This window comes from Lithobates pipiens, unplaced genomic scaffold (assembly GCF_037356315.1).
Source record: "Lithobates pipiens isolate NorthernLeopardFrog02 unplaced genomic scaffold, aLitPip1_a1.2 Scaffold_16, whole genome shotgun sequence".
NCBI lineage: Eukaryota > Metazoa > Chordata > Amphibia > Anura > Ranidae > Lithobates > Lithobates pipiens.
The window spans coordinates 278,160,470-278,173,777 of NW_027507748.1; the positions used below are offsets into that span (position 1 = coordinate 278,160,470).

Consider the following 13,308-nt stretch of genomic DNA (forward strand, 5'->3'; position numbering starts at 1 on the left):
GTCTATGCATTCTTAAGTTGGGTTGGTCATCTGATTATTTTTGTTGGGCTGCCTTTTTCCTGATTAGCCATAAGTACACTTAAAGCTGAACTGAGATAAGCAAATATTGTCTAAATACAATCCTATTGTATATTCTTATTAAAGTCCTGGGGTGCTTTGTGTTTTCCTTCCAGATCTGGGTAGTAATTCAGAGTAAAAAATATAATTTTGTGCAGGAGCTTCCTGTAATCAAGACCACTTGTGCCCTCTCTCCTTAAGCAGAGTAAGTGGTCTTGTATCCGCCCCCATTCCTATAGTTTACTGCAGCCAGCCAGTAGTGAGTGGGGCCTGGCAATGTACAGCACAGTGATTATGTCACTGTTACTTTTACAAGGTAATCACTGGGTTTGCACACAATGTAGATTTTTATCCTTTGTGGCTATTGAAGAATATATTTATATTAAAGTTTTTGTGTCTGGAGTTCAGATTTAATGTACAACTAAAAACTTTCTTAACCACTTGCTGACCACCCTATAGCAATTTTACAACTATAGGGTGGCAGCTGTGTGCCGGATCACATATTATTTATATATACATACGTGCCTGCAGGGGGTGCGCGTGTGCCACGGGGGGGGGTGCTTCTGTTGTGTCTATTCACAGCAGAAGCCGATCTGTGAGTGGCATGCCCTTGAAGTCCTCCAGTACCTGCCGATTGTCAGTAAACAACACAGAATGGGGATCGACAGGGGGGAAAGGATGTATTCTGTGTTCCTGGGACTAGGGACTAGAATCCATTTCTTCCCCTAGTAAAAGCAGCACACATAGTAAACACAAAAACACTGGCTAGGCACACATTTAACCCTTTGATCACCCTAGATGTTTAACCCATTCCCAGCCAGTGTCATTAGTACAGTGAGAGTGCATATATTTTGCACTGATCAATGTATTAATGTCACTGGTTCCTGCAAAGTGTCAAAAGTGTCTGATTGTCCACCGCAATATCACAGTTCTGCTATAAGTCGCTGATCAGCCACCATTACTAGTATAAAAATAAATAAATCAATTCCAGTATACTTTTATCTTCAATAAACTATACAAATCATCAAGTGAGACTTTTTTTGGACATTGGATGCTCTTCTCCAATCAGCCAAGAGCACAGCTGAACTGAGTAATAGTTGTCACTCTAATGCCTTGTTTGTGCTTGTGGGGGAGTTGTGTGGCAAAAAAGCAGCCCAACCACACCACCAAACCATGCGTTGTGGCCAACCAATTCCTCTTAAGCTGCTAAGGCAGAGGTCAAGGGTGCAGTCATGCTGCACCCATATTGCTTTGCATTGCGACGCAGCAATAATTAATCTCCCATTAAAATTTGTCGGGCACTGCTGCTTGCCGAACACGACCCATTCACCAAATGCCATGCCACAAACTCCCCTTAACCAAGTGTAATTCATGCATGTTTTTAGGGGTTAAAACAGGTGATATATATTGTCTCTTTGCTGCCTATCAAATGTCCACTGAAAAGTGATTCACATCAGATCGCTCTTCAGAGGGCACCACTAGTGTTAACAAGTCTTAAGAAAGTGCATATGAACACACCTTACTGGAGAGGTAACCACAAATAAACTGAAAGCAGGATATAAGGTTTGTTTTTACGAATACTACAAGAACATTTTCAACAACATGTTTGATTTAAGGTGATGCTGTCATCATAGCTACCCTGTAAAGATGCTTAATACATAGCTTTTCAGAGGAAGGTGAGTTCAGGCATACCCCACTTTTAAGTACACAATGGAGTTTATTTACTAAAGCTGGAAAGTGCAAAATCGGGCTCACTTCTGTATAGAAACCAATGAGCTTCCAGGTTGTATTACCAAAGCTTAATTAAACAAGCTGGGGTTAGAAGCTCATTGGTTTCTTTGCAGAAGTGAGCCTCATTTTGCACTTTCCAGCGTTAGTAAATAAACCCCATTGTGTACTTAAAAGTGGGGTATGCCTGTAAAATGTTTACTCTTTTGAAGAGCTACAGGCGCTACTGTTATCTGATGTTTCTATCTAACGGGTACCCATTTCAATTCTAGGTGCTGTGGTTCCTCCCATCTGTCACTATGTCACTGTTGTGTCCACACTCTCAACAGGGGGTTTAGGTATTTACCAACAAACCGACCTCCTCCCTCGGACTCCCCCCCCCTCCCCTGCGTGTGGTACTCACGTGGTCAGGATCTCCATTGGCGCTGATGCAGGGCACTAAGAGATCGCTCTGGACTGCCATCTCCAGAGTCCTGGTTCTTCCAGTACATCCTCCCCGCTGCCCGGCCAATATTATTACTTCTCCTCTCGGCCAATCGTGCTCCTCACGCTTCCTGACTGGTGGCGAGGAGAAGCAGGAAGACAATAGTGAATATTAATTTGCTATGGTCACACAACTGGATGTGCTCAAGATGCAGTGCCCATGCTTTTTTAAACCAATTAGAGCCTCAGGCTCTAATTGAGTGCTTAAAAAAAAAAAGAAAAACCCCATTGGAATTTATGCGTGTAGATTATTGGGTCGGACGCATGGATGGGGGGGATGGCATCCCTGTGCCCTTCATTACGGCCGTCACTGCCTAAAACTATTAGATATAAGTGGCACCAGCAGAAGGAAATATGTTACACACTGCCAATAAGAAAGGTAAGTATTAAATATTTTCTACAGTGTGTTTTTTTTTTTACTATATCGACAAGATTGCTTTAGGGGTTCAGGTTTAGATAAACATTAAAGTGCATGTAAAGCCTTACATATACCCAGTGAAATGACTATCTTCAGATGATACACAGAGATGAAACAAATTCTCCTGCATAAGTTGTACCTGCTTATCTGCAGCCACCTTTTCTCTACATCAGTTCAAATAGCCAAATCTACCCAGCTGGTCTGAGCTTCCAGAGGCGGGGATCTAATGACACTGCACTGCTCAGGGAGGAGAGCTGAGTGTAATCTGAGACCTGAACAGATGGAACGAACACACCCCTCTCTACACAATCTCATAGAGAAACATGGTCAGCTGAGACTGTCAGTTACAGGCCGTGTGCTAGAGGCCCCTTCCCTGCCCCGTCCATTACTTGGAGTTTGCACAACTTGTGAGAAATGACAGAGGAACCAGACAGCATACAGAAATACAAAAGTGCTTTGGATTGAGGCAAATACAGACTATATAACAATATGCTTTGTTCATTTTTCAAGTGAGAAGTTTAGGACCACTTTAAAAGAACAGCATAGTGAATACATATTTTGAGTTACTATCACAATCTTAATCCTAAAGAGGAGCTCCAGGCTCCCCCCCCAAAAAAAATATTGTAGTTGCTGACTTTTAACAGTGAAGCTTCCCCTATTGGGTGGAGCTCCGCTTTAAGTTGTTTTATGTAACTTTTACATTCTTACATTCTGGATCTTCAATTTCTTATTGCATTTACATGTAGAGATTTGTAGATTAGCCTGTAGAGGAGACAGAGTAGATTAGCTGCTATAATGACCTAATTGTTGATCTCAACCACTCAGGAAATGTATTGTTTTTAATGACGTAGCCAATTTACAGACTTGCATTGCGAGAAGTAATAAAGCACAATCATTGTGGTTGATTTTCAAAAGTAGTAAAGCCTGTTCACTTTGGAAAGTACATTTTCCCTTTGGAAGGGAGTTTTCACTGAGTTTAGTGAGTGAGATGAAGTTGTGCTGATTTAAATAATCTATTCTTGTGCAAGCAAAAAAATGTTTTTTTCCATTTTTCTTGTACATGATTGAGTATTTTTTGCAAAGTGGATTTCTACCACATCAATTGAGCCACTAAGGTAAGTGAAAATTACCATGCAAAGTGAAAATTTATTTTTCAAATTGAACATGCGTTAATTATTTAGAAAGTCAGCCATACTGCGTACAGGCATACCCCAATTTTAAGTACACAATGGGGTTTTATTTACTAAAGCTGGAAAGTGAAAAATAAGACTCACTCCTGTATAGAAACCAATGAGCTTGCAGGTTTTATTACCAAAGCTTAATTGAACAGCTTTAGTAAATAAACTCCATTGCGTACTAAACAGCGGGGTATGCCTGTAATATGTAGCACTGCAATGTGTGGTGCAGGACTTGCAATGAATCAATGGCTTTCTCCAATCTGCATATAAAAATGACAAAACACAAGAACAAGGTTTTTAAACATTAACAGACATTGATAAGAATATTTATGCCAGCCTGATCACATCTAAAGTGACATTACCATGGCAAAATAAAAATAGTTGTCATCATTTTTTCAGTCAAAAATCCCATCTGAGTTTATGAAAATGATTGTAATCATGGACTGGTTTCTTGTTTTTCCAGACCATTTTTATGATTCTCAAAGGGCGCATTCACATGGGCGCAGAGGCACGTACAGCATGCAAAAGCTGTTTGTTTATGTGTCTGGATCAGGCAGCCTATGTTATGGCCCATACACACGATCCAAATATCGTACAACCTTTTTCGCTTAATAGTCGCAAGTAGAAATTGAATAGGAAAATCAAGTCACGAAAATGCTCGTACGACGGGGAAAAAAAATCGGAAGTGATGTCATATGTTGTCATGTATTTGTATTGTATTTTCGGATGACAACTATACTGACTAAACGAAAATCGTACGATCTGGAATCGTACAAGGAAAATTTTCGCGCGTGTCCGATCGAATAATATCTGATGAACTGTCGTGATCAGCTGTCGAAAGTGTACGCACGATTCTAAAATCGGTACGATTCTTCCTCGGACGACAGTTTTCGTAGGATATTCGGAGCATGTGTACGGGCCATTAGTCAATGCAGTGGCTGTATGAACTCATCCATACAATATGGGTCTGGTAAGCTCTGGTTTTTTTAAATGCAGGCTAAAACAATGAACAGACATGGATGGCACAAAAGTGGCTATGACTAAGCACCAGGAAAGGTGTAAAAAGCTTTAGCGGTGCTGTATTTGTACCCCCCATTGCTGTATGGATTGCCGTTTTTTCTATTATGGATCGGTAAAGGTGATTTTATCAGAGTGTGGCCATCCGGATTTTTCACTATATCCAGTCCATTCTACTTTACTTCAACAGTGTATCTGTTCATGAATCTTTGCTCATTGGACCGGTCACAGTGTTCATGCAAGCAGTCTAACAATGAAAAATATCTACCTACAGAAACAATCCTATATATAATAGATAATACACTAATCAGAGTTTTTTTTATATAGTATAGTATTTATTAAATGCCAACCCTTTAGAGCTTGATCATCAGTTTTTATCTTAGGTTGTAGTAATGAAACATGTTTTGATGACTCTTTTGGCTTAGATTTCATATGTCTCTTTGCAGGGACAAAGTCCTAATGGAGACCATTAGTATCAAATGCAAGCATGACATGACATGAAGCTAGAATCGGCATCCCGATAAGCAAATGCTACATGGATAATATGATTAAACGGCTAAAAGCAGCTGCTTCAAGCAGTAAATGTTTAACAATTCCCTGTACAAGTGTAATACTTAATGGCTGATAAATACCATAAAGTGATAAGAAATGTCCAAAGATTATTGGACGTCATTAACTGTATGTTAAAACCTGGATAAAAATTGTAGGACAGTTATACACCCACTGTCTGTGTGTGCTCATAGACATTTAGTCTCAAGTTAGTGGCTGGATTATAAAATGCAGGTGGTTGTCTGGACTTTACCTCTCAGCTGAACGGCACCTACGTTTTGCTTTTGGGTCACTGGACTATAAGGTTGCTTGAATATACATCATCACTGGAAAAAAAAATTAAAATCATATAATGATCTTAAAGGGAATTCATTTTTTTTTTTTTTACATGATAACTTCATCTTGTATCATACCAAGGTGTAGATCACATTGCCTGCTACTAGTGGGTGGCTTAATCTGCAATGGCCAGATATGACAAGTATGGGTGGTTCAGGCAGGCACAAATGAAATGACTGCACTTTCTATCACAAGCAGATAAATAGATAACTGTCATACAGGAATGTCAGGGGCATGTACCTATGCAAACGTGTATATACACGTTAAATGTTTTAATAACCTTCCTTCTAAGTTTTGTAATTAGGCATGCACATATAGACAGCTGTATTTGCTTTTAGCATATATTTGTGCTTCTTAGTTAATAAACCAGTGCAGTGACTGTGCTTCACCCTTTCTTTTATCCCAGTTTAAGTCTGCATGGGTTGGATGAGACCAATGGGTGAACTACTGCCATTGCAGACCACGCAAAGACACAAAGGCCAGGCTAGATGTGTCCAATGCCCCTGTAGTTTGTTTGGGACACCTGTCTATCCAGCCACTTTTGCCCTTCGTGCTTCTTCCTATATCCTAATGTCAGCTGCTGGAAAGCTTGTTCCAACATCTGGTGCTGGAAACAGGCCACAGACCAGCATTGTGAGTAAGTTCTGAATAGGTTTAAGAAAGGGGGTGGGGGGGGTGGACCTGAAGTCTGAAGAGGTTAAAGTTGAAAAAAGAAAAGGTTGCTGATCTGAGGTTTAAAGGGGTTAAGGGGGAAAGAGGGCAAATCTAAAGCCTGAAGGGGTCATGGAGTAAAATCTAAAGTGTGAAGGCGTCCTGGATCTGAGGCCTATAGTGGTTAAGAAAGAAGGGAGTTAATTTAAGATGGGAAGGGGGGGGGTGATTGGAGATCTGTTGATACACGCACACATATGCTGCGTACAGACAATCGGACATTCTGACAACAAAATCCTGGATTTATTTCCGACGGATGTTGGCTCAAACTTGTCTTGCATACACACGGTCGCACAAATGTTGTCGGAAATGCCGAACGTCAAGAAGAGTCATGAAAAATTCAAGTTCAATAGCCAGTGTGGCTCTTCTGCTTGATTCCGAGCATGCAAGGAATTTTGTGCATCGGAATTGGAATTTACGACAACAGATTTTGTTGTCGGAAAATTTGAGAACCAGCTCTCAAATTTTGTTTGTCGGAAATCCCGACAAAAAATGTCCGATGGAGCCGGTCGGAATTTCCGACAACAAGCTCACATCGAACATTTGTTGTCGGAAATCCTGACCATGTGTACGCGGCATTACACACACCACCACTGGCAAGACATTCCTTCTACAGACTAATGTCATGTTTTACGGCAACTGACTTCAGGGTATTTTTTACCCCTGACATTATGCCATTCTTCATCAGGAGTTTTTTTTCCCCAACTGATTAATGATGTAAGGCATTTTTTCTTTCACTGAACAATGATGCCAGACATCTTTTCCCCGCTGGCCAACCCTAGCAGCACATTTTATTTCTCTATTCACTAATGACACTGTGCATTTTTCCTCCCCTAGACCAATGTTGCTGGTCATTTTTCCCAATGACCACTAAGACCATGGAATTTTGTTTTTCTTTTCAATGACCAGCAATGTCACTGTGTTACATAATCCTAACCACTGAACTCTGTACAATGTGCTTTATGTTACATAATGCAGACCAAATTATTTATTGTTTCATCAGTTGATGGTTGCCAAGTAGTCCCCAACTATTAATATTAGGTAGGCTTAGACAAAAACACATATTTAATGGAAACGTCTTTAAAAATAATATTATGCCCTATGTGTGTCTTTAAGACTCTTGCTTGTGGTACAGTAATTACATAGTATACTCTTAGTATAAGGATAGAGTAAAACGTGTGCAGTTTATATTGTGGGTAAGGTCAGACTTTAACTAATATATAAAAATGTGTGCATCCTTTGATTTGAACTGCAACCAAAGATCTAGAGCAAAGTTTTAGGATACTGAGCACCAGAAAGATAAGTAGTTATTGTCTTCTTTTACAGGCTGGTCTTGGTGTCATGTTAAACAGACATCGTTAACTTGCCAATGCATGGCAAAGTGAAAGTGTCTTTGCAAAGGGGCTATCCCAACTACATTATACTAACATCTATAGTGCTACCTAGCAGCTCCTTCCTCTTCTGCAGCCCCGTTGCAATGTTGGTGACTGTGGGGATTGATAACATAATTTTCTCTTTAATGTGATAGGGCTTGAGCCTAGTGATTTTAGATTTTTTTTATTTGAGCACTGCCACAGGAGAAGAGGTCATATGGTCCCCATACTTGTAAGTACCAGCTGTGCAGGAAAAAGGAGTAGCAAGGAAGCATTGGCTAGATGAGCATAACTGGGTTGGGGACTTCTTTGCAGAAACACTGCCAGTCTGTCCCTCACTGGCAAGATATAATTGGCTCTTTAAAGTGGACCTTCACCCTAATGCCGTGTACACCCGATCAGACGGAATCATTTCATCAGATATTCCGATCATGTGTGGGCTTCAGCTGACATTTTTTTTCCGAAAATTCTGACAGACTTAGAAATAGAACATATTTTAAATCTTTCTGACGGAATCAATTCCTATCGGGAAAAACGTTCGTCTGTATGCTGTTCCGACGGACCAAAAACGACGCAAGGGCAGCTATTGGCTACTAGCTATTTAACTTCCTTTTTCTAGTCCCGTGGTATGTGTTGTATGTCACCACATTCTAAATGGTCGGACATTGGTGTGATCGTGTGTAGGCAAGTTTGTTTCAGCAGAACTCCGTAGAAAAACCGTCAGAGTTTATTCTGATGGAAAAACTGGTCGTGTGTACTCGGCATTAGTGATATCTTGTGCTGCCCTGCCTCCTCACTCTATCCTCTCTTACCAATAGACTTTTTTTTTACAATAAACTTTATTTAAATTACTTCTGCTTTTCTCACCTAGGCAAGATGTTATCCCTGACCACGCAGTAGTCAGTTACTGAGAGAGCCCTGTGGCACATCTGCGCATTCCAATAAAAATGTTGCTATGGGACCCTTCTACATATGCCCCTGGATGAGACAAATTTCACATAACAAAATTAGGTCCCTAAATGGCTCATCCTGTTATTAAACCTAAACTCCAGAAAAGCAGCTAAATACCAATATCAAATACATACTGTATATGGTCTGTTTTACCTGCCAAATGATTTGTTTTTAGTCATCCAATTATGAGATTTACAAAACCTCCTTATAGAGCACAGCCTGGTGGAGGGCATAACTACTGGACTACAACAACCGGACTTTCCGGCAGACTAGGTCCAACGGTCTTCCCGACTGACTTTTTGGCGGAGTTCCGACTGGCTTTTCAGAACGAACGGACTTGGCCACACATGAATGGACTAAGTCTGTTCGAAAGTCAGTTCGTTTTGAGCGTGATGACGTAAGACGGGACTAAAAAAGGAAGTTCAATAGCCAGTAGCCAATAGCTTCCCTTGCGTCGTATTTGGTCCATCAGACCAGCATACAGACGAACGGCTTTCCTGATAGGAATTGACTCTGTCGTACAGATTTGAAGCATGTTCTATTGCTAGGTCCATCAAATTTTTTTATTGAAAAATGATCAGATTAGCCCACACATGATCAGATTGTCCGGCAGACTGATTCTGTCGGAACTAGTCTGCTGGAAAGTCCAGTCGTGTGTATGCAGCATTACAGATAAGGGATACAGTGGTGTCTTCTCCCCAACCCCAATCTTTTCGCTGGCCACTAAAGGAGCAGCAACAGTCTGGTAAGGTAATCTCCCTGCTCATTCTTCTCTTTTCTTCAAAAAGCATGCTCCTTGCCAACATATATGAATGCAGCACAGCTGATTGGCCCACAGTCTTGCCCCTCTCTATCCCAGTTTGAGTGTTGCTGTATAGGGGGTTACAAGAGGCTGCTATCAAGTCACATTAAGGTATTTACACTACCTGCATTTCAAACAATATATTTCATGATCTCTCAATTATAAAACATAGCTGCATTCATTTGTATATGTTCTATCTGGTATTCTGCTTTAATATGTATTCTCAGCAGTATTTCAGGAAGAATTTTAAATGTACTATTTGACATGCACATAATCTTTATAGTGCACACCTACGTGTTGAAGTTGCATCACACATTACGTATTAGTAAATGACAAAACCAGCTCAAAATGTGTACTTGCTGAAAATAGCTTCACTTTAAGCTTAGTATGATTAAGTGGCAATAAATAGCTGTATGTGATGAAAGCTATTCTGTTTTCATTGGCCCGCAAGAGATAAAAAAAACAGAGATGTTGTATGGTGTGGATTTTCATTATTATTTCTAATGACTCTTTACGTCTAGAGGAAAAGAGATTTCATCTCCAAATATGGAAAGGTTTCTTCACAGTAAGAGCTGTGAAAATGTGGAATAGACTCCCTGCAGAGGTTGTTCTGGCCAGCTCAGTGGATTGCTTTAAGAAGGACCTGGATTATTTCCTAAGTGTACATAATATAACTGGGTACTAACATTTATAGGTAAAGTTGATCCGGGGAAAATACGATTGCCTCTCGGGGGATCAGGAAGGAATTGTTTCCCCTGCTTTAGTAAATTGAATCATGCTCTGCTGGGGTTTTTTGCCTTCCTCTGGATCAACTGTGGTTATAGAATTGGATATATGGGATTGTATGATATTATTATTATTATTATTATTATTATTATTAGACTTGTGTCTTTTTTTCAACCTGACTAACTATGTCCATCAAAAACTCAGGAACTGAGCTATTTTGACAAAAGCTTTGTGTGGCTCAGTCATTCAATCCTGTTTCAGCCAAATTATAACTTTTATCTGTTGGTTGACAGATGGGTCTATACAGTGTTCTGGTATAGAAGACTCTATATTGAGAAGCAGTGTTTAAAAAGAATTGAACTCCAGAGGGAGTACCAGGAACTATAAGTTCCAATTCCTCTTCCTCTAATAACCACTTTCGAGTTTTCAACAGATAAACAGTGTAATAATGGATAAAGTACACTGGTAATCATGTGATCATGGCATTCTTTCAACTGTTTGCTTGGTCTGGAAAGAACCAAGAGACCTCATAGTGAAAATAAAAGCAGTATTCCTTTTAGGGTATGGTTATAATATAAAGGTTATACCTAAAAGAAAAGTAAAAAATACTAAAACGACTACACAGTGGGGTTGATTTGCTAAAGCTGGAAAGTGCAAAATCTGGAGCAGCTCTCCATTCTGCTTCCAGTTTTTTTTTGTCAAAGCTTAATTTAACAAACTGAAGTTAGAAGCTGATTGACTACCATGCATAGCTGTACCAGATTTTGCACTCTCTGGTTTTAGTAAATCAAACCCTGATTTACTACTGACTAAATAACATGGGTCCAATTATACTATGGGAATGAGCATCTTTATATATTTTTCAAATGCAGTCTACAAAAGTTCCAAGAATGTAATTTTCTATTGTGTACCTGGTGTCTAAAAGTCTAGAATTCCCCATTAGCAATCTTTTGAGTTGTGCAAAGCTTTTAGAAGCATAAACAGCAATTTACTAGCTTTTATTATAGATTGTTTTATATGAGCAGTGAATCTTGATTCTGTTTAATCCTTTGTACTGTCAGGATGGCCCAGCAGTGGATTGAAGATGATGAAGAGGAAATAATACGAGAAAGAAGGAGAAGAAATCGTGAAGGATCAACTACAAACAAAGTAATAGAAGTGTTTCCTGAGACAAGCAGGCAAGTTTATCACAGCTTCTTGCTGATCAGACCCAAACATATTTAGCAGACATGGTTGTTTAGTAAGTTAGCCCAAGTGTGATTACTTAGTTTTGAGTAGACAACTGATTTACTCTTTGCTGGCCTTGATTTACCTTGATAAGACATAAAATTCATCTACGCCATGACCTATCACTGTTAACTTTGTGTCTGCATTCTTCATATGACTAATCCAGTAAGCAGCATTTTATAACATAACGGAGGAAATGATGACCCTTTTTAGAAGTGAGCCATGAAAACTACCAACATCCACTCTTAACTGATTATTTTATTTTGAGAGGGCTTGATTCTTAAAGGAAACCTGTGGCAGGAGAAGTATAAAGGATGCCATTGTCCATATCATTCTGAATCCTTTAGCTTTATCAATGTGGAATACACACTCTGGGGAAGACATAAAGGGTACCACAGTCAGGTACATTAAGCTGTCAATGCCAGCATTGAGGTCCAAGTGTCTACACTGGACACACTCCTCAATGTGCTCTTTTACTCCCTGGTCACTGCGTCCATCACACTGACCAATTCACGGCTGAGGGTTTTGTACTAGGGGTGGATGGGACCTGATGGGGACTGAGAGACTGGTTGCCTATCATGTCTGTTTTACTTTTGATTGGTCGTAAATGGCAGCGGATGGATCCACAGCTGTTAATTCGTCCAATAGTGGCTTTTAAATACACCCACTATCGTGCCCTGTCACTTACCGGGAAGGCAGACCTAATGGAGAGCTAGTCTCAGAGTTCCCTTCCCACCCAAGCAGGTGCAGTGCCCATGAATTCGAGTTGTTGGGTGGGACAAACCTGATGGAGAACTCTTAGCCCTTGTACACACGGTCGGAGATTCCGACAACCAAATCCGTCAGAGTAATTTTGACGGATTAATTCCGGAAGAGGTCACTGTACCTACAGGTAAGCCTTATTGTAAGTTTACCTGTAGGTACACGTTCAAAAGTGGAGTTGAATTCCTCTTTAAAGTGGTCATACTGCCAGAAAAGCAATGTTACTGCTTTATTGAATTTACCTGACTGTTTATACCTGTTATTGTAAAATGAAAAAGGTTATCTCTGAGTTACATTTACATTTGTTCCTATTTTGAGTCTTCTATCCTTGCATCACTGCTCCAGTTCACAGCCAGTTCCTTCAGCTATAAGCCCCAAGGAAAAGAAAGAGTTATTAAATAAAGAGGAACCGGAAAACTTCCAAGCTCAAAATGAAGAACAGGCTGAAAAACCTAAGCAACTCAATGAAGGCAACAAGCTAACAAGCACTGTAGTAGACAAAATCAAGGTATCTACTACTGAGACACAGGAGGCAAAACAACCAAGGGGTACTACACAAGAGAAACAAAAGTTGACAACTACAAATGAAGAAAACCAGAACAATGATACAACAAGTAATAATCTCCGGAATCAAACAGAAAACATAACATCTAATAGCCAAAAGCAAAGTATTTCATCTAAAACTCAACAGTGTTTAGAGCCTGAAAGTGTAAAAGGAACATTACACAATAATCAGAATGTAAGAAGACTTAACCAAAAATTTAGTAGCTGGAAAGAAGAGGACCACAAAATACAGGTCCAGAAGGCACAGCTTCAAAAAGCCAGCTCTCAAACCGACAAAAGGCTTGAAAAGGAGAAAACAGAGATACCAGTTAGTAAGGTAATTAAACTACAGCTAACTTCACAAGGTTCTTTATTAAAAGCCACAGAAAGCTATAAACAGAAACGCATATGGCATACTATAACTCCAAAGAATAAAATATTATGTTT

General features: G+C 39.8%; 1 protein-coding gene across 2 annotated transcripts in view; it reads left to right on the forward strand.

The window, feature by feature from the left end:
• Positions 1–13,308, forward strand: part of LAD1 (ladinin 1) — a 108,853-nt gene that overhangs the window by 50,829 nt on the left and 44,716 nt on the right. For both annotated transcript variants that reach the window (XM_077481478.1, XM_077481477.1), the window contains exons 2-3: positions 11,391–11,507; positions 12,664–13,198. In XM_077481478.1, coding sequence (XP_077337604.1) covers positions 11,391–11,507; positions 12,664–13,198 — 652 coding nt within the window. The remainder of the gene's footprint in view (positions 1–11,390; positions 11,508–12,663; positions 13,199–13,308) is intronic.